The following is a 20,454-nucleotide window of genomic DNA, read 5'->3' as shown; positions in this document are numbered from 1 at the left end:
ACTTGCACTGTTCCATCGTGGAACCTTCATCAGTAAACGCATTCCGTCATTATATGCAACATTTAGCCTTCGCATGCATCTTTTCGTGTAATGTCGCCACAAATGGGCAATATACATAGGGGTACAATACACTCTAAAAAGTGTGGTCTTCACAGATTCTGAGCACATAGCAAACTTACGGATCAAAGTATTCGCCTGAGCATAAAGTGCACAACACTGTCTGTAGATGTCCCTATCATCAGATAGGTCATCAGTGATATAGTGCCCTAAATATTTAACCTCATTACATACTTTTAGTGAATTTCCAGATTGAAAGAAGTCAGGAACTGTCAGTTTCCTGTCCTCCCTACTCCTGACAATCATAATATTACTCTTTTTTGCATTATATATAATATCAAAATCAGAACCATACTGTACTCAGTAACTGTTGAAGATCAGCACTATATGGACAAAAAAAATCACCAGATCATCTGCGTACATTAAATGGTAGATAATAGTATTACCAACAACGCAGCCTGTTGTACAATCATTTAGCCGTTTTGACAATTCATCCATATAAACATCAAATAAAAAAGGGGACAGAATACTTCCCTGTCTGACCCCCATTACATACACTGAATGGGGCAGACACACAATTACCCTATTTTACATACATTAATTGATGAGCATACCAGAATGCCAAAATTCTTACTATAAGTTTAGGGACTCCTCTATTTTGTAACTTTAAAAACAGTTTTTCATGATTTACACGGTCAAAAGCTTTAGAAGCATCAATAAAACACATAAACATTGTGGAATTATGGCTATTATAAAAAATCTAAAATCCCTTTTAGAGCAAAAATACACACATCAGTACCATATTTTGGTTTAACCTCTTAAGCGTCGTCCTATCCTTTAGAGTGGGGGGGGGTGAAAAGTTGAAGTGCATCTTCAAATGAATATAACTCTGGCACTTTTTGGTCTAGAAGCCTAATCTTGGTCTTGTTTTAAAGAAGACAATTGAAGGTTTTTGACTGAAGTGTAACCAGGTGAAAATATTTAACAGAAAAATTGTTATAGCAGTTTACATTTATTTTAATAAATAAAAATAATCCAATAACATATTAATTTTATTAAAAAAATTATAAAAAGGTAAATTTTTTAAAAAAGTAATAATGTAAACATGAAGCCAGATGTCTCAAGCAGTTGTGATCCAAATTTCAAGTTAAAATCACAAAAAATGAGGTTTGTGTTACAGTTTTAGTGGTTTTACCAACAACGGCCAGTAGGTGTCAACGGTTTGCTGCATACTCTTGTCATAAATGAATCAATTACTTTCACAGCATTATTATTACTGCTAAAACATTTTGAAATATGAAAACTACATTCTAAGAGCTTTCCAATGATATATAGTTTGTCAACATTTTTGAAGATTTATAATAGGATATAGGCATTATGAATAAATAATAATAATATGCATTCCTATGGGAGGGGGGGGCAATGTAACAAAAAACTGTCACTAAATTATTTCTATCATCAGATGACTTTGACATATGAAAACTACATTCTGAGAGCTTTCCAGTGATATATAGTTTATCAAGATTTTTGGGGTTTAGGGTGGGGGTTTAGTGTTAAAAAAATGTAAAAACATATTGGGCCCTACATGTGGGCCAGTGACCTTTTTGAAACTGACTTTCACTACGTCATTTTTCTCTCAAAATGGTAAAGATATATGATAACTACACTCTTAGAGCTTTCCAATGATATATAGTTTGTCAAAATTGTTTAGGTTTGGAATAGGGTATTAGTGCTATACATATGTAAAAAACAAACTGGGTCCACCTGTGGCCCGGTGACATTTTTGAATCTGACTCTTACTCTGTTATAATTTCTCCAAAATGGTGATAAAATATGAAAACTACACTCTTAGAGCTTTCCAATGATATATAGTTTGTCAAGATATTTTAGGTTTAGATAGGGTATTTGTGTTACCAATATATAATAACAACATGGGCCCACCTGTGAACCTGTGGCATTTTAGAAAATGGCTCTCACTATGTAATTTCTTTCCCAAAATTCTGATGATAAATGGAAACTACACCCTTAGAGCTTTCAAACGATATATAGTTTGTCAGGATTGGATAAGAATTCACGTGGAAAACACTGAAATAAACGTAGGCGCCCCACTGGCGAGACAGTGACATTTATCAGGATATAAATGTTTTGAGGCGCACTCTCTTCATAAATGAATCAATTACTCTCCCTACATAATTTATTTTATAAAACACTGCTGAAATATGTATTCTAGAGGCTTAGACCTTTCCAACAATATATAGTTTGTAGTGATAGATTAACATTTACCTCAACAATATTGAAGTAAACTTAGGTGTCCCGTATACGGGACGGTGACGCTTAAGAGATTAAAACCAAATTGGTTGTCAGAAGTCAGGATAAATTGTCCCATTCTATTCAGTAAAATTCTCTCAATAACTTTCGACAAGGTACTGGCCAGAGCTATAGGTCGGTAATTATCCATACTATTTATTTTTCCTGCTTTTTCTTTAATAATGGGTACTAGCGTAACTGATAAAATAGAATCTGGTAAAACACTGTGAGCTATCAACCCAGTAAAACAAATAGCTAACAGAGGGTATATTCTCTTACTCCCAAATTTTAAATGTTCAGCAGATACCTCATCCATGCCACTGGCTTTATTATCTTTTAACATCATAACTGCATCAAGTACCTCCTGCGTAGAAACATTCAAAACTTCATCATTTGGAATGGTACCCACTACACAGGGATTACTCTTAACACAATTATATAACTCAGAGTAGTGCCTTTGCCACATGTGTGTAATCTCCTCTACCCCATTTACCCCACTTATATTTGTTGGCAGGGATGTTTTACAGTTATTCATTCGTTTAATTTCTGTCCAAAAATTATTCAGATTATGGTTTTGTAGTTTCTTCGCAAGTGAATCAGATCTCAATATATTTCATTCCTCTTGATGAATCTTAATGCATACTTAAAATTGGCATTTGTCCGTTTCTTATATTCAAACAGTGGACCATGTCTGTGTCTTCCTGACTCAACCCAGGCTTTGAAAGCGTTTCTAGCCTCATCATAAAACTCTTTTACATATTCATTCCATCCTGGCTTAGTATTATACATCTTAGATTTACGCAGAGGACCTACTTGAGGTTACAAGACACTCCACAATATTATCATATAAGACACATAACTCACTTCCATGCTGTGGGTTTTTACAGTTAGAGTCACAAACATGTAACTGCATTTCTAGGCAACTCAATATTACTCAACAACCCATCAGATTGAGCATGATATTGTTCCAGTTCCTCCTCTGTTTGATAAACTTATCAATGTTTGTTTACAGCCGCCGCCGCCATTACTCCCTCACGTGTTGATCATGAAAGCAGTATGTGTGCACATGCAAGTGATCCTGTGTTTAATAAACTTGCTGTGCGGAGATATAAGCTTTGACGCAAGTAAATAAGGATTGTACTGTTTGCAATCGCGTATTTTATAAGAATACCAAAAAACGCGTCAAAGTTCCTGACTCGTGTGTTTGTGTATGTGCGTTCCCGTCGCTTAAACTGAAGAACAAAGAAAACACTCTGGTTTCTCTTTTGTTTCTATGACAAGTATTCGTTAAGTTCCAGTTAATTTTTCTGATGTGTTTCTGAAAGGACTTCACTGAGGGAGAGAGAACAAAACGCGCATCATGTTTATTTTCTTAATTTTGTGAAAAGCACAACATTCTGTTTTTATTGGGAGTGGACAGAAAAAAACTAGACACTTTAACATTTTAAATGATGTATAAATCATATCTGTATGTACAAAATCAGCAGAGTAATCCAAGTCTCTTTGCGGAGTGATTAAAAATAAAGAGTTTGCGGCGCCTGCGCCGCAGTCGACCCCAGAGTGTTAAAAATGATGTGTGTCATTGAACAGCAAACCAGTGTTGAAGTTAATGATTTATTTGTGATTTGTTGTCAAATTGGTGTCTACCCCTATAAATAAAAGCTTCGACAAACGCTTGCCACAGTGCAATGGCTTATCTTGCGTTAGTGGAAGACTTGGCAAATCATCCATTCCGCCTGACACGCATTTTCAAAGATCCCGCAGATGATGTTGGCTATATGCGGCTGTTCAAGGTGGAAAGTTTTGTCGTTGTCTGTCCTCCTCCAGTTGCACTGATTTTATGTCGGTGTGCTGTGACGCGTTTTTTTTTTTGCTGATCATTTAATGTTAAACCACTTTTTTATTTCTGGGTGTGTTCTCTCCCCATATTCAATGGAATTAAACGCACTGGTAACATGTTCCCATGCAGATTTGTTTTCTTTTGTAAGTCATTCCTCCCGCACTAAGTGAACCAAACAGGATGTGTTATTAGGATTTAACCTCATCCACCAGCAACTCATTTCTGTGTCTGTAAAGTTCCTCGTTTTCACTCTCTTTGCCATTATTGCGTTGAGGGAAAAAACACAACCACGTGACTTAAAAAGGGAGGTGTTGTCACCATATATGGTTCATTGGAGACGTTTCAGAATGCAAATGACCATGAACGTGCACTGTGCTTAAGAACAAGTGGGATTTATCATCAAGGATAACTTACTGATGTGCATACGAACCACGTGCGCACGTTAGATAAATCCCGATTTTTTTGTAGTTCCGCACCTATTAAAATTCATTCGTAGGTCAAAGTATAGAACATTTTCTACGCAATGTTGATAAATGAGGCCCCTTATCTTAATTTTTTTATACTTTTATCATGTATATTGCCAAATAACGTAAGGTAGGCCTACATTGTGTCAAAAAAAGAACAAATATATAATGGACTTTCAAAATTTTGTTTTAGTTGAGAAAATGTCATACTCATATGAAACTTACTTTTTTCAATAAATTAATGAGTCTATCAAATTGATTTTTGTTCCAAACAATGACTATTCATAGACGAGTCATTGTTACATCTATGACTTGGATAAAAAAAAGGCAGTTCGAATGAAGACACGCTCAAGTTTATTTTAAATCTAACGCGCAGCAACCGCACTCAAATACATACGCATCTAAAACAAAACTCGTTCACACGCAAGGGCTTTAAAAAGCAAAAAGTGGCATGTCCTGTGTTTTCCATGGGTTTTAGATGTTAATGGACCCTAATGCAAGAATTTTTCCAATACGTGGTCGGGACTTGGGACACAATCAACTTGGGTTGATAATGATAATAAATGATAATAAATAATTATGTATGTGTGTGTAATATATATATATATATATATATATTAGGGTTGTGCCGATAGACGATAGTATCGTGTATCGACGATCTTCAGACATATCGCCAATGGCAGGCTTTCATGGCGATAGTCACGACGATAGTTGGCGAATGGTTATTATTATTATTATTATCATCATCGTTTTATATTAACACCCACAATACATGCTTTTCCTCACATGAGGGTTTAGCTTCACTTTACGTGGAGAGCTTGTAAAGAGAGAATTCCTTCTTGCACGTACCTGCATTAATGCGCGTTCCGCTGGACTGATGCGTTTAAAAAGGCACCTCATGAGAACACCGCTGCTTGACACGTGTAGTCTTCTGCAACAGCACTAAACCAATGCATTGAATTGTTTATGTGCGCGCACGTGTGTGTGCGTGCGCAGGTTCATGTTTTTACAGTTATTAAGTAATCATGATAGGGTTTTAATGACGCGGTCGCATTAATGGCATCAGGTTTAAGAAGGTTGCGGTCATGACGGTGTTGCTCTTGTTTTTTTTTGTCCACCCATCAAGTGACTTGTTATAATGAGTAAAAAATTAACATATAAAAAAATGAGTAAACTACTGCCCCGCCCCCCGATAATATCGTGTATCGCCGATCTCACAGGCTGACGATAGGACGATCTGAAAATAGGGCATATCGCCCAACACTAATATATATACATACATATATATATATATATATATATATATATATATACTATGAAAATTCAATGGGCCCCATTTTAAGAATGGACTTCTCCTTTAATCTTATATACCTTTAGAGTAGTATTGCATCCTTCAAATATATAAAGACCTTTTAGTTTTATCAGACTTATAAAAGACAGATCAGCTGTACGGATTCTTTAGGCATAAATCCGGACGGGAGCAAATGTAAGTCCCTTTGCTTACATTTACAAGTATACATTTACTTATATATGCTACTACACCAATGGTATCTTGCACTGAACGATTTCTTATATATATATATATATATATATATATATATATATATATATATATATATATATATACACATATATACATATACATATATATATATATATATATATATATATATTTTTTCGTGTTATGAGGATACTTGCAAAGACAGGAATTTTGACGCATATATCTATTTAAGGCCAATAAAGCAGCAAAAATGCTCACAAGCTTAATGAGCAGCGGTTGTGCGACTTGCACGCTCCTCACAGACAAAGAGGAGCGGTTGAGCAACTCGCGCGCTCCTCACACACAGAGAGAGCGCACGTGTCGCGTATAGATCTGTTTTTTTGTGTTTCAGTGGCTTAAAATCACTTATTTTAAAACTGCGGTGCTTAACTCATTCACCGCCAGCCTTTTTGAGAACAGTTGCCCACCTGCATTTTTGTGATTTTAACAAAATTTTCACAAAATTCCTTGCAGGAAAAATTTTCTTCTATAAATATATAAACATACAAATTATATCAAATTAAAGAACACACCCTCTGCTTTCAAACAAACAATAAACAAACAAAATGGGGAAAAAACGTTTCATTATATATTTACTTTTTCCACTTAATTTAACCACTGAAATATGGATATTTTCTTCAAAAATACAACATTTTGAGCAAAAAGCTTGAAAAATTGCGTTTTTGTAACGGAATTTATGTTAGAGATCAGACTCAGAATGACTATCAAACATAAAGGCATTTAAAATCAATCATTAAATCTTTTTAACTTCCGTTTTTGATAAATTCGGTTTAGTGGATAAAAGCGGTATTACACTTTCACTTTGAAATTTGTCCAGAAAGGCATATTTATTAGTTAAATATTAACTCATAATTGACGAGATAACTCGTAAATGGCGGTGAATGAGTTAAAGCAACACTATGTAGTTTCCATGTAAAAATGACTTACAGCTCCCCCATGTGGTTGAAAAGCGCAACAGTGCCTGGTATCAGACACTCTTCTGCAGGCAGGGGGAGGGGCGGGGCTGTGTGCTCTACCCTCCACCGCCACTTTCAGAGTGTGCTTGTAGCAGCTAGGAGGCTGCTCATGTTGCAGCAACAGTACAATTTGTCCAGTTAAAAGTTGTTCTATCACTGAAATAATTTAAGAGACATATTTAAAGGTAAAAGCTTATGTGACTCTGTAACCAAAAGTCCCTGTGAAGAAGTGGGGCAGAGTTACGAAACATAAAATCCGGAGAGTGTGCACATGTGACTAAACAACATTTAAATCATCAGTCCAGATTATTACTTACTCTAAAGGTGAGGATCCAGATGCACTAAAATTAAGGCCATGTTGATGTCCTGATGGCTTTTAATATAATCCACTAGCTGCCTTTAGTTCCTTTAATTAAGCATGTTTGTGCTTCACAGTGTTAAACTTTCCTTTTAATCTCAAACCTCTGTGAGGTAAGTCATGTCTGCGTTGATGTTCATATCAGACCCACAAACTAATGATCATCTTCTCCACTTTGGTGATGGTGTCTAATATACCATAATGGTCTTTTAAAAATTATTAAATAACAGCCAGAAATATTTTCTTTTTCATTCTTAGACACTGACTGCACCACTTGTATTATATACAAAAATAAGCGTTTTATATCAACGACTATGCAAATGAGAGTTAATTCATGAGCATTTTAAATGGGTATTAATTAACTCTTTCCATGCCAGCGTTTTTTTTTTTTTAAAGTTGCCAGCCAGAGCCAGCATTTTTTAAAAGTTTAAATACCTTCCAGAAAATGTTCTTTAAATATATAAACATACAATATATCAAATGAAAGAACAGACTCTCTGCTTTCAAAAAGCAAAACAAATTTTTTTTATCCTATCTTCACTTGTTCTCTTTTTATCACCTCTCAAATATTGGGTAGGTTTCTTCAAAAATACCAAATTTTGGGCAAAAAGCTGAGACAATTAAGTTTTTGTGAAGGACTTTTGATGGAGATCAGATTCAAAGGGATAATCAAAACATACAGGGAGTTTGAACTGTTTGCCCTAAGGCAGGGCTATTTAAATCTTACCCTGGAAGGCCGGAGCACTGCAGAGTTTGGCTGTTTCTCAATTCCAAGAACGCAAAGAACGGACTTGCGTCCTCGTGGAGATCGGTCTTGCCAGGCGACCTTGGAAGAACGAACTCGGAAGTTTTGCCGCAATGACTTCTGGGGCGTAAAGCGATTTCAGCAAGTCTGCACTCGATGCATCCTCGATATCAAGAACACATCCGGGTATTTTCATGCGTCCTCTGTCCTTGCGTTCTTGAGAATTGGAATTGAACTTCGACCGTTAATGATGACGTAGAGCGAGGACACGAGGACGCAAGATCGCTGAAGAACGCATATTGAGAAACAGCCTTTATCTCCAACCCTGATCAAACACACCTGAGCAAGCTAATCAAGGTCTTCATGTTCATTAAACAATCACAGGTGGGTAAGTTTGATTAGGGTTGGAGCTAAACTATGTAGTGCTCGGCCCTCCAGGGTAAGATTTGAATAGCCCTGCCCTAAGGGAATACTTCCAGGTTCTATAAGTTGGGTAAGAGCGCCACCTGGTGGACAAAAGCGGAAATACGGATTGCCGGAAAAACTCGCCATTGCTTTGATTAATTTATCATGATCATAAAATGTGTGGAAAAAGATCAAGAAAGAATAAGTGTTTGAGAACTTTTGAACAGTAGTGTATATGATCTTGTGGTTCTCACCTGAGGTATGATGGTCAGATGTACCACAGCATAGTTTGAGTCTTGTGAATCTTCTGCCTTGACAGTAAGGGTCAAAGTGATGGATCTTCCTATCTGAGCTTTGTGAGGTGTACTCAGTTCAATCTCCCTCTTTACAGAGCTCCTCTCAGCAATAAACAACCGATTTCTAATAGAGAATAAAATAGTGGTCATGAACATATATGGGCTCAGAGGCCAAAGCTTTCCCCTGCTGAATAAACCAGCATACCAGCAAGACCAGCATATGTTGTGTTTTGGTGCTGGTTTGCTAGTGAACACCAGCTAAACCAGCACCAAACCAGCATTAGCACCAGCTAAACCAGCACCAAACCAGCATTAGAACCAGCATCACACAGCATATGTTGTGTTTTGGTGCTGGTATGCTGGTGACCACCAGCTAAACCAGCATAGACCAGCATAATTCCCATGCTGGTCCATGCTGGTTTGATGCTGGATTTTTCAGCAGGGTCTTTATGTATTGTCCACCTTTTTCTCGAACCCGGAAGTAAGTTATATGACGTATTTTCGTTTATATTTACTACACCTGCCATGTATGAACCAGTGTGAGGATGAAATTAAGAAGTGGCTTGAAATATGAAGATATATTCAATCATTTCATGTTGTTGATCGGAGGTGACGGGTCTTCAATGCGCAAAAATAAAAGCACAGAGACATACCAGTATCTTTACAATGGGAAAGTCAGTTGAGTGTTTGTACTTGGAATTTACCAAGACTTTGTGTTTTTAGCTTTTTAGGTGATGGTTTAAAATGGCGACACGTCGAGATTCACGCTGTCCGACACAGTCAGCAGTATCTTTCTTATTCAACACATTGTAAGTTATTTGAACAAACCATAATAAACATATTAAACTATTACATGTATTCAGTATTGTTTTAGTTTTATGAAAATATTATTACATCGCTTCTGACGCACTAGGTGGAGACATGAGCTGATGAAATTATTTGCTTACTTTTTAAAGTATTTGCGTTTTCATTTAAAACATAACAAAAGAACGCTTAAACACATTACAAACTATTATAAACATTAACTAAGCAGATTATGTTGTATATATTCTGTACTGTAATCACATTTTTGTAATAATATACTGTATAGTAGGAGAATAAATAAATCTGCTGAATCAGCATATTTTTATCAGCACAATATTAGTTGTTTTTAAACAATTATTGTATTTATTGTTTAGTGACAATGTCTATGAAAGGTTTACTGGATGGATTTGTAAATACAGATCATGATTGCATGTGCGCCACATACACATTCAGTTCTTGTGCATGGATTGTGATATTTACTGTATTTGTATTAGCTAATATGGCGACCCCTAACTGCACAAATTATGTCAGTCTTCCTGGATTTTATAATTAACATTAAACAGCCAGTCAAAACGGCACTCTGTGTCCTTCGCAATAGACTACCATTAGCTTTAGTGGCTCACCGGAAGTCATAAACAAGAAAGCTCAAAAATGGCGGCGCCCACATTTACGTCAAGAAACAGGTGGATACATTCATCAAATATTTTCGCTTCAATTCCGCTTAATCATGACCTCAGGCCATTCAGAAATACCGGTTTGTTGGCAGAATCCATTAAAAGATTAAAAAATACAAATTTACAAAAAAAATGTAACAGACGCACTTAAAGGCTTTTGCATCTTAGCTCTTCATACAGTATATACATCATCTGATTGGAACTGTTATTTGATTCTTAGTCATTGACTCACATAAAATAATATTTATGGGCCAAAGATTATAGCTTTTGTTATTATGTTATGTCATTTATTTATTTTTACCTTCTGAATTTCTCACCTGTGTTTTTCATTGTGGGAGAGGTATCCATAGTCATCTTCTGCTGAAAGAATGAACTGACGGCTTGGGCCATGGTTAAATACCTCAAACAGCACAGTAGAACTGTGACCTGGTACAAGGTGTGGAGCAGAGAGGACCTGCCCGCGAGGGCCACTTTTAAATTTAGCCTTTTCACACTTTACCAACACATTACTCTCAGAATTTTCTGTATTCATACCTGCATCTGTACGTGTGTCGGTTGAATCATCTCTGTTGAAACTCTTTCGAGGAGGTTCCCCTTTCCATCCTTTCCAGAGAGACACAAACTGAATTGCATTCTGGGTACCGAGTCTATGTAGCCCACTAGCTCCTCTCCAGACCAAGAAGAAGATGAAGAATTTAGCAACACAGTCAGCAGGCTCTCCCCATTGGGTCCTAATAGGGTCATGTGACTGAATGAGGCATCTCCATTGGGTGAGAGGCCTATCACAGCAACCACTAGAAACACTGGGGTGTCTGTAAAGAAATGTGGTGGTTAAAAGTGTTTTCACGAAGTTGTGAATTGGTCTATCAAAAGCAGAAAGGTTTCAGACAAACCTGCTATTGGACTGCCTTCTCTTTTCCTGCCCCCTGGATGTGTCTCATTTGCCTCTTTTGCAAAATAGTACAGAAAGTCCAAGCTGCTGTCACCTAGAAAATACAGGTTCCAGTGTTTAACCATCTGAAGCACACTTTTTTATTTGCAACATCAGCTGTTTCAATAGCAAAAGGGAAAATAATGAGTAGCTAGAGAATTAAAACTAAACACATTCATTTTTTTCTCATGGAGAATCCAAACTGATCCTGCAGTCATCTGTTTTATTATTATTATTATAACTTTTTTTGGTCATAATGCTTTTTAGTTGGGATGCTTAGGTTAACAGGAAAACACTGGGTCTTTACCTAGGACGTTGAAAGTAACTGGTCCAATGGCTCTGGTCACAACCTGCCATATACCTATTTCTAATGGCGTCAACAGGCTTATTCTGTACAGACCCTGTGATGAGTCCACCACTGCCAGCGGGCCATCAGAGCCAGGAACCAACTGACTAGAACCTGATAGATAGATAGATAGATAGATAGATAGATAGATAGATAGATAGATAGATAGATAGATAGATAGATAGATAGATAGATAGATAGATATTTAAGTTAGGTTTATGTTTTTTTACACAATCAACACACACATCTTTGCTACAATTAACTGTGTTTGTTAATTAAGTTTGTTTGTTGGAACTACTGTTGTCGTACAATTACACAATAAAGGTACAAAAGTCGTACCCTTTCTTTCATTGGGACAGTACTAGGGATGCTCTGATCGATCGGCCGATAATGCTTGCTATGCTTTCAATGAATTACGGTGAAATGCCGCTACATACAAAAGCCAGGGGGCACTCTCATGCAGAAACTCAAAATGTGCTGCAGACGAAGAACCACACACATGCAGCTATGATGACATGCAGCTCCAGGAAATGTCTTAAGGATATATTTATATTGCTGTTCTTAAACCTTTTCAGGTATTTCATGATAATTAAGAATATGTATAATAATTATGTTTGATGAGTGTTGCTTTTTCAAATGCATGTTATAAACGATTCAAACTAACAGCGATTTCAGATCGATAAGGACTTACTGATCAAAACCCGTAGTACATGAAATAGCTGTGAATAAGATCGGCCGTCCGATTAAGAATAGTGATCGGCCACGTATTTTTAGTAGGGGTGTCAACAATAATCGATTCGGCAATGCATCGCAATGCGCGCATGCACGATTCAGCATTGATGCAGCAAAGTGCCATAATCGATCATGTCACTGTTTATTTTCTGGCCTCGAGTGGACAATAAAGTTGTGAAGTTTCAATTACTTCCGGGGGCATAACAACAACAATCAAGATGGCTGAGGTGGAGAGAGATGACAGTGATAGACGCGTAAATAAAAACGCACCCTTTTCCATGGAAAGTGGACCTATGGGCACATTTCGTATTCTATCTAAGTTAATGGGAAACTAGACAAGACTTATGCTGTGTGTAAAATTCTCATCTCAGGTATATAATTGTCATTGTCTTAAAGTTGCTCAGCTTCCGTTTTTGTTGAGAATAGTTGCACTTGACTTTACTACTTGACTGAATAAAAATTTCCCTTGTTGTGTACAGTAGAATTCTGATGCATCGCAATGCATCGTAGAATCGAATTGAATCGATTTGTTACCTGGTGAATCGTAATTGAATTGAATTGTGAGGGCAGTGCCAATGAACACCCCTAATTTTTGGTGGATATTGGCATTGATCGGAGCACCCCTAGACAGTACCTTTTAGAAAGGTCCAAATATGTTCGGTTTAGGTACAGATATATACTTTGAGATACCAGTATGTACCGCTAAGGTACCAGCATGTTCCTTAGAGGTACCAATGTGTACATTTTAGGTACAAAAGTGTACTTTTTAAAAAGGGACCGCTCCAGTGACAACTTTTGTATCTTCGTGTGCCTTTTTTCTGACCCTGCTAGAAAATTTAGTTTAAAAACAAACAATTCAATAAAATTCTGTCAATATACTAAAGGTGGATATTGTTTATATATCTGCCTATAATAGATAGATATCCACCCCTACTATATAAATTCTTTGTGTGTGTGTGTGTGTGTGTGTGTGTGTTTTGTCCCCACAAAGATAGGAATACCAGTATTTTTGTGACCTTGTGGGGACATTTTGATGTCCCCATGAGGAAACAAGCTTATAAATCAAATAGAATGATGTTTATTAAAAATTTGAAGTAGCAGGCAGTTTTCTGTGATGGTTGGGGTTTGGGTTAGGGGAAGGGAATAGAAAATACAGTTTGTATAGTATAAAATTCATTACGTCTATGTCCCCACAAAACATGAAAACCAGAATGTGTGTGTGTGTACCTGATGGGCTGATGAGCTGACAGTGTATGATCTGGCCTGTGATGTGCAGCTTCACATTCATCACAGCTTTGTCCACTCTAAAGGATTTCGATGAATCTAACCCACTGTCTACATGAAGCAGAGTCACCTATTAAGAGACAGAAAAGACATTTTAAATGAGTCATATTACCCAGATTTCATGTTTTCCTTTGTCTTTAGAGTGTTAAAATATGTCTTGCATATAGAAGGTCTGCAAAGTTGCAAAGATTAAAGTTTCAAGCCCAAAAGAGATCTTTTAAAAAGTAAAGCCTCATCCACAATGCCTCGTTCAAACAAACCCCTGCAGTTGGACGTCATACTGCAGGGAGCATTTGCATAACATAGCCCTAATGTATACACAAAGATATAGGGTGTAACTTTTGCTTCGTCTGCGTTTTCTGGGTCAGATTCAGGCTCGTATTGATATGGTAGTAACTATTGCTTTGGGAGCTAATCTTCAAAACATGGTAAGGAGTGTCACATTTCCGTTTACGCACTTGAGATATTCGACTGATCACAATGCACTGAATAGCTGGCCAATCAGATCACACTGTGCTTTCTCAGAACGATGAGATTTGTACAAATCGACGTGTTACAGAAAGGCGGGCACAGAGGAGATACTAGAGATGAAAAGGTATGAAAAATTTACATCACGGTTATAGTGACCAAATTGTAAAATTGATTTTACATGTAAGTGCACTTTTGTACGCATGAACTCTAAATAAATAACATTCATCATGGCACATTTTGGGTTGTGAGATAGTTCAAATAAAACACAAGTGAGTAAATCAGATTTTCATATAAACACAGGACAAATCAGCAAGTGAACATTTTTTAAATTTAAATTCAGTCAATGAATCACTGTCATCACAAACACATGGGAGCAGATGTGAATGAATGAGTTTGTCTCACATTATTGATTAAATTGGTTGATGATGGACAGGGGTTTTTGAGCTGTGACACTGACATTTTTATTGCTGTAACCATTAAACCGGTAATCTTTAAATATGTAGGAGCTACAATAATGTACGGTATGTGAAAAAATAATGTGTTTTTTTTATCATAAAGCAGGCAAACACATTGCATTATGCCAAATACACCAAATAATCTGATTTTTAGCAATGGAATATTGGCCCTTTAACATGATTTTATAAGTGCATTTACAACAATGAGTGAAAATCCAGAATAGCAACAGGACCCCATTTAAATCTTAAAAGAGACAGATGCTTTAATCTGCTGGGCCTCTTGATTTATTGTACCTTACTGGAGGTGGTCGTGTCTTCTACAATAGCCGACACTTTGTGAATGTCTTTTTTTGTAGTGAAGATGGTCATTCCTCCAGACACAGATGAAAGAGAAGAATACAGAGAGAATCTATCTGGAGACAGAGTTTCTCTCCTCTTCCTCTTTCTCAACAATCTTCCTCTTCCTGTGAGACTTGGATCTTCAGTGAGGAGAAAATTCACCTAGGACAAAAAATAAAAAGACAGAAAAAAACTGAACAAAACAAATAAAACAGTGTGTGGGAAATTTTTGCAGACGGACATTTGTGAATAGAAGTTCTATACTAAGACTACGTTTACACGTGGGCGGCTATTTTCATAAACGGACATTTCAACCTCTCTGGTTCCAAAAATAACTTTGTGTACACATGTCAGTTTTCAGAAAAGTGTTAATTGACACGTACCCGTGTATATATGGTGTAACAAGAAGCTCAAGCCCACGTAAGCCAATCAGAATCCCGAAAAACAGCAACAAATCACTTCCTGTTCCTCTTTTGAGCTCTGGCGCATACTGTGATGTTGCCTGCCTAAACATCGGTTTCTCTCAGTTTACATGCAACCGTACACACGAACATTTTCAAAATCTCCACTCTGGCCGGAGTTTTTAGAAAGAATCGGTTTCAAAGGCGAGTTCTCCGTTTGCGGGTAAACGAAGGGCGCAAAAGATGGGAAATGTCTCAGTTTTTCAAAATAACCATGTATGTGTAAACAGGGCCTAAACCTTGTTTTTATTGTGTGTTTGCTTTAAAGGTAGTTTTGTCAATAAAGGTAAAATAGCTAAAGTGCCACATGTCATTACTAAAACATTCCTGTGTGTATGAATTGTGCATGTGTGTTACCTTTGTTTGCTTCTCCAGTATGAGAGCCTGAACTGCACCATGCAGATGAGAATCTTTAGGGGAGGCGTCGGTAAATACGAAAATCTCTGAGAGTGGAGGGCAATGGGTCAAAGCCAGCTGACCAGGAGACACAAACACACAGAAAATATATTACACATTAGAAAATATATACAGTAACTGTACCTAAAAGATTTCATTTTAACTTTCTCTTTAACTATCTTGAACTTTATTCAAACAACTTCATGATGACATGAATGCTGCTAAACATCACTGGGTAGGACCAATTCTTCCTCCACTTCCTGCACTTATAATATCATCACAGTACCCTTTACTGTGACACAAGCTTTGCTTCCAGGACTGTGAGACAATTCCATTCATTTTAATGGAGAACTGGCGATTTCCAGCAACATGAGGGACAATGAGCATTGGCGACAAGATAGGGAGTGTCCAGAGTGCAACAATGTTGAAAAGCCTTTAACTTTTTGCAAATGATTAGCGACTTTCGGGAGCAACTACCAATAGGAGTGAATCATGGAATTCACGTCACAAACTGATGTCACAAAGTTCCGTGGGATAGTCATGGAATTTTTTGCTAATTTTTCCGTGTTATTCTCACGGATTGGTTACTTAACTGTTTTGTCCTATTTTCTTACCATTGTCGCTTCGGTTTAGGGTTAGATTTGCATAAAATGTCATCCTTACCCAAACCCAACGCCAGGCGACAATTGTTTAAAGTTTAGAAAATATAAAAGAATAAAGCAGAACAAATAGTATAACCCAATACTTAAAGTGACATACTTATGCAAACACCAAATCTAACCCTAAACCGAAGCGACAATGGTTTGAAAATAGGAAAAAGCAGTTAAGTAACCAATCTGTGGAAAAATGCGGAGATCCGTGAGAATGCCACGGAAAAGGAGCAAAAAAATTCTGTGACTATCTCACGGAAATTCGTGGGATCATGTTGCACGTCATCTATCAAAGCCTCCGACTTTATTGAAAGAGACTGGTGACACACATCGATAACGTTGCTGGTAGTGTGCATGCAGCAGACTACTTATGAGTGACCTTTGTATGCATCTTCATGCATCTGTCATAGTTACCTGAAGGGCAGAGAGACACATTTCTGGTTCATCTTCACCACCGAGAGCCATCAGATCCTCCATGTATAGCATAAACTCATGAGGATCATCAGTTTCCCTTACCGGACCAAAACCTGAGATACAACAGACATTTATTAACTGTCACAGTTGTAACTGTATAAAACACACAGAAGCTTAATTGAATATATACATCAAGTCTAACCAGGGTCATGGAAGGGTACCAGAATGAAGGTGCCGGGCAGACTGCTTCTGCGACTCTTTTTGCGGACCTGTATGATGGAGAGCGCACGGAGACGGGCGGCTGTGATCTCTTCAAACATGCTGCCGGTGGTGTCCATGACAAATACCAAAGCTGGAGGCTGCTGGACACTGAAGAGCCTACAGATCCAGCATGTGGATCATTTAGTAAACCCACAAAAATGAATTTATTTAAAAAGCATTCTTATTTTTAATCGTAAAGCTTTTACAGACTTTAGATTAAAAAGAAAATGTGTGTTTTTTAGTCATTGTCTGTTAGCTTCTCTTTGACATTCATTCTTAACAAAAAGACAACACGTGATCCACCCCACCATACTTTCTTCTCATTCACTGCGGTGCCTAGAGGAAAACAGATCACTGTAAACAATTGCTGTAGAGGTAAATTAAATTGACCTCTGACCTGAGGAAGCTTTTGGGCCCAACCTCATCTCTGAGGTCTTGGAGCACTCTAAGGGTTGCCGTGGTAGCCAGATGAGCAGCCTCTTTATGGAGGTAGTGATGAGGGGAGAAAAGAGGAGATGTGCTGTCTTTGTTGATTCCTCCTGCAGCTCCTTGGTGACGACTGCTGTCCAGAATCCCACCGTGGCTACACTTGCCTTTTTTTAATAGGATCTCCTTTTACTTTTCTTATATCTAACAAAATATTCACTATAAACATAACCGAATCTAACCATCTAATAGACAGGGATATCCAAAGATCATAAATCACCCCAAAATCAAAAGAAAAGTTTAACAATTTTACGACTTATTGTGATTTATTGTGATATTCAAAACTTGAAATATACCTGGTGGTTTAGCCGGGAAGCTGCTGAAGTAGCCAGTAGTCAGTAGTGGCTTTGTCTGCTGAATCATTTGCTCCAGAAAATTGTTATAACAGCTATATCTGTAGCACTCTGCACAGGTAGGAGTGTCCTCTGAAAACAACAAATACGTCTACTGTAAAAGGCAACCAAACTAAAAAACAGTATTTTGAGCAGATGGAAGTGTGATTTGGTGTGGTAAACAAGAAGAGAGATTCACCTGAGGCCACAGGTACTGCAGGCTCTTCGGGATGTAGGAGGTGAAGATATATTGCCTGCTGACCCATCTCCACCCAGTTACTATGACTGTAGAAGTCCTACACACACATTTTGTATTACATAAAGTTGATTGCTAACATTACCCTTACGAAAATTAAGCATGGTTTTATTGTAACCTTAAACCATGGTTAGTGTAGTAAAACCATGGTTTTGCTGATATAATCAATAGATTAAAAAAAACATGGTTACTACACTTTTACCATAATAAAACCATGATTCATTTTCATAAGGGTGGTTTTATTGCAGTACCATGTTCTTTTTTTGTTTGTTTTAACTGTAGTAAAACCATGCTTAATTTTCGTACAGGTATTATAACTACAATATTTAGAAATGCATGAATGCTACAAATATCTTGACTCATATGTCTAAAAAACTGTGTAATTGAAGTGTAAAAAGCATCCAAATATGTTTTCTATTTGTTCTACCTGTAGTGAGTGGAAGAGCTGGCCCAGGCTTTGTCTGGCACCCTGGTACTCTTTTGATTTGGTTAGCAGCACCGTTTGCTTCCAGAACTCCCGCAGCATCTCTGTGGCTCCTGTAACACGCTCAGAGTCAAAGTGATAGATTGGATCAGACCGCGTGGCGCTCAGGAAGTCCATGTCTGCGTTGGTCCTTGCTACGTCACCCACAGCATGCCAAAATCCCCGACCAAGTCCAGTATACTATAACAAACAAATAAGAGCAAATATATTTTTTTAATTAACTCGTGCAGCAATGCATGCTGGGAGTTATAGATCAATTTGTATGAAGTTTTTTTTGTGATTATGTTTGAATATATATATATATATATATATATTCCTTTATATATAAGTTGCTTTGGATAAAAGCGTCTGCCAAGTGCCTAAAATGTGTGTGTATAAAGCAGGGGCGCCGCGTAGCCAGAATTTTATTTTTGGGGGGTTCTATCCTAAAATGAGGGGGCAACTCATATATATATGTATGAGTCGCAGATGTGTTATGAAAAGATAATCATTCAATTTTGGCCGTATTTGGGTGCACACATTATCTGATTTCACATATAACAACGTTCTCCCAATATATTATTATACAGCATATTATGATAATGCTATGCAAATAATATGTGAAGAAGTAGCTTTAAATAAATATTTTTAAAATGCTTTAATAAATCCAACAACCCCACGGGGCTACACGTCCATAAGAGGTTTCTATGTTAAGGATTAAGGAACCATTGCCTCTTTGTTTCTACATTTAAAAGACAAAGCTGGCAATTCTGGTTATACTTTCGTTCTTTTAATAATTTCTTTATTTTATTTTATTTATAAATCACTCGGGGTTATCTGATTTAACTATTTGGCTTGTGTTTTGTTTCCGTACACTTCAGGCATTTTGCACATAATTTGTTCTGCACCTTGTTACTTCTGACCTTATTTATTTTATTTTTTTTTAAATGATTTATTATTAACGTAAATTCTGATCTAATTTAAGTCTGTACATTTTGGATTGCTTCTCGTTGCATTGATATTGCGCTGTTTGCGTTCTGGCCATGAGGCTGGCGCATGCAATTTAGCCGAACACGCTATGTGCTCTGCGTCTCATATTTAGGAGTTCATCAAACTAAACATAAAAAAACGGATGTTTTTCAATGGGTATAAGTTTTTAAAATGTATTTAAAACAAGGGTGGTTTTCTTGTCAAAAGTTAAACTACAAAACAGGTAAGCAGTGTCTTTAAATTTCGGTTATGACACGGAAAATATCTGCACAGAACCTAATTTATGCCTGACATGATTGTCTTTCTTGTGATTTTAATATAATGGTCGGTGTTCACTTTCTAATGATAGAAAAGAGATTCCTGAAATAAATAATATAAGAATCATCAGTTGTTTCTGTACCTAAAGTGAATAGAGATGATCAAAGTCAAAGCAAGCAAGCAGGTATTTCTGTGCTAAATAATAACGCGTAGTGTCTATAAAACAATACATTTCAGCGTTTTTCTTGTTATAAATTAACATTTAATGAATTGTATATAAAGTTTAGTTTTTATCACTTACAGTAACAATCACAAAATGTCATTTGTCATTTTTTTTGTCATGACTGCTTTGACGCGCTAAATCGTAAAATTAATTAAAAACACTGAATTGTAGCCGGGGTTTCCAAGGCAGGATCACATTTGTAATATTTTTTAAGCTTAAAGGAACAGTATGTAGGACTG

The 20,454-nt window shown here is 36.9% G+C and overlaps 1 protein-coding gene across 2 annotated transcripts in view; it reads right to left on the bottom strand.

Moving 5' to 3' along the window:
* vwa7 (von Willebrand factor A domain containing 7) overlaps positions 1–20,454 on the bottom strand; it is a 31,516-nt gene that overhangs the window by 7,248 nt on the left and 3,814 nt on the right. For both annotated transcript variants that reach the window (XM_055174783.2, XM_055174784.2), the window contains 14 exons: positions 18,709–18,945; positions 18,225–18,321; positions 17,990–18,118; positions 17,605–17,800; positions 17,149–17,324; positions 16,947–17,059; positions 15,844–15,960; positions 14,981–15,187; positions 13,704–13,830; positions 11,706–11,858; positions 11,361–11,453; positions 11,002–11,279; positions 10,785–10,921; positions 8,948–9,113 (listed from right to left, as the gene is read on the bottom strand). In XM_055174783.2, the coding sequence (XP_055030758.2) occupies positions 8,948–9,113; positions 10,785–10,921; positions 11,002–11,279; positions 11,361–11,453; positions 11,706–11,858; positions 13,704–13,830; positions 14,981–15,187; positions 15,844–15,960; positions 16,947–17,059; positions 17,149–17,324; positions 17,605–17,800; positions 17,990–18,118; positions 18,225–18,321; positions 18,709–18,945 (2,226 nt within the window). The remainder of the gene's footprint in view (positions 1–8,947; positions 9,114–10,784; positions 10,922–11,001; positions 11,280–11,360; positions 11,454–11,705; positions 11,859–13,703; positions 13,831–14,980; positions 15,188–15,843; positions 15,961–16,946; positions 17,060–17,148; positions 17,325–17,604; positions 17,801–17,989; positions 18,119–18,224; positions 18,322–18,708; positions 18,946–20,454) is intronic.

This window comes from Misgurnus anguillicaudatus, chromosome 15 (assembly GCF_027580225.2).
Source record: "Misgurnus anguillicaudatus chromosome 15, ASM2758022v2, whole genome shotgun sequence".
Taxonomy (NCBI): Eukaryota; Metazoa; Chordata; class Actinopteri; order Cypriniformes; family Cobitidae; genus Misgurnus; species Misgurnus anguillicaudatus.
The sequence above is the reverse complement of the archived record's forward strand: the minus strand, read 5'-3'. Positions and strand labels throughout refer to the sequence as shown.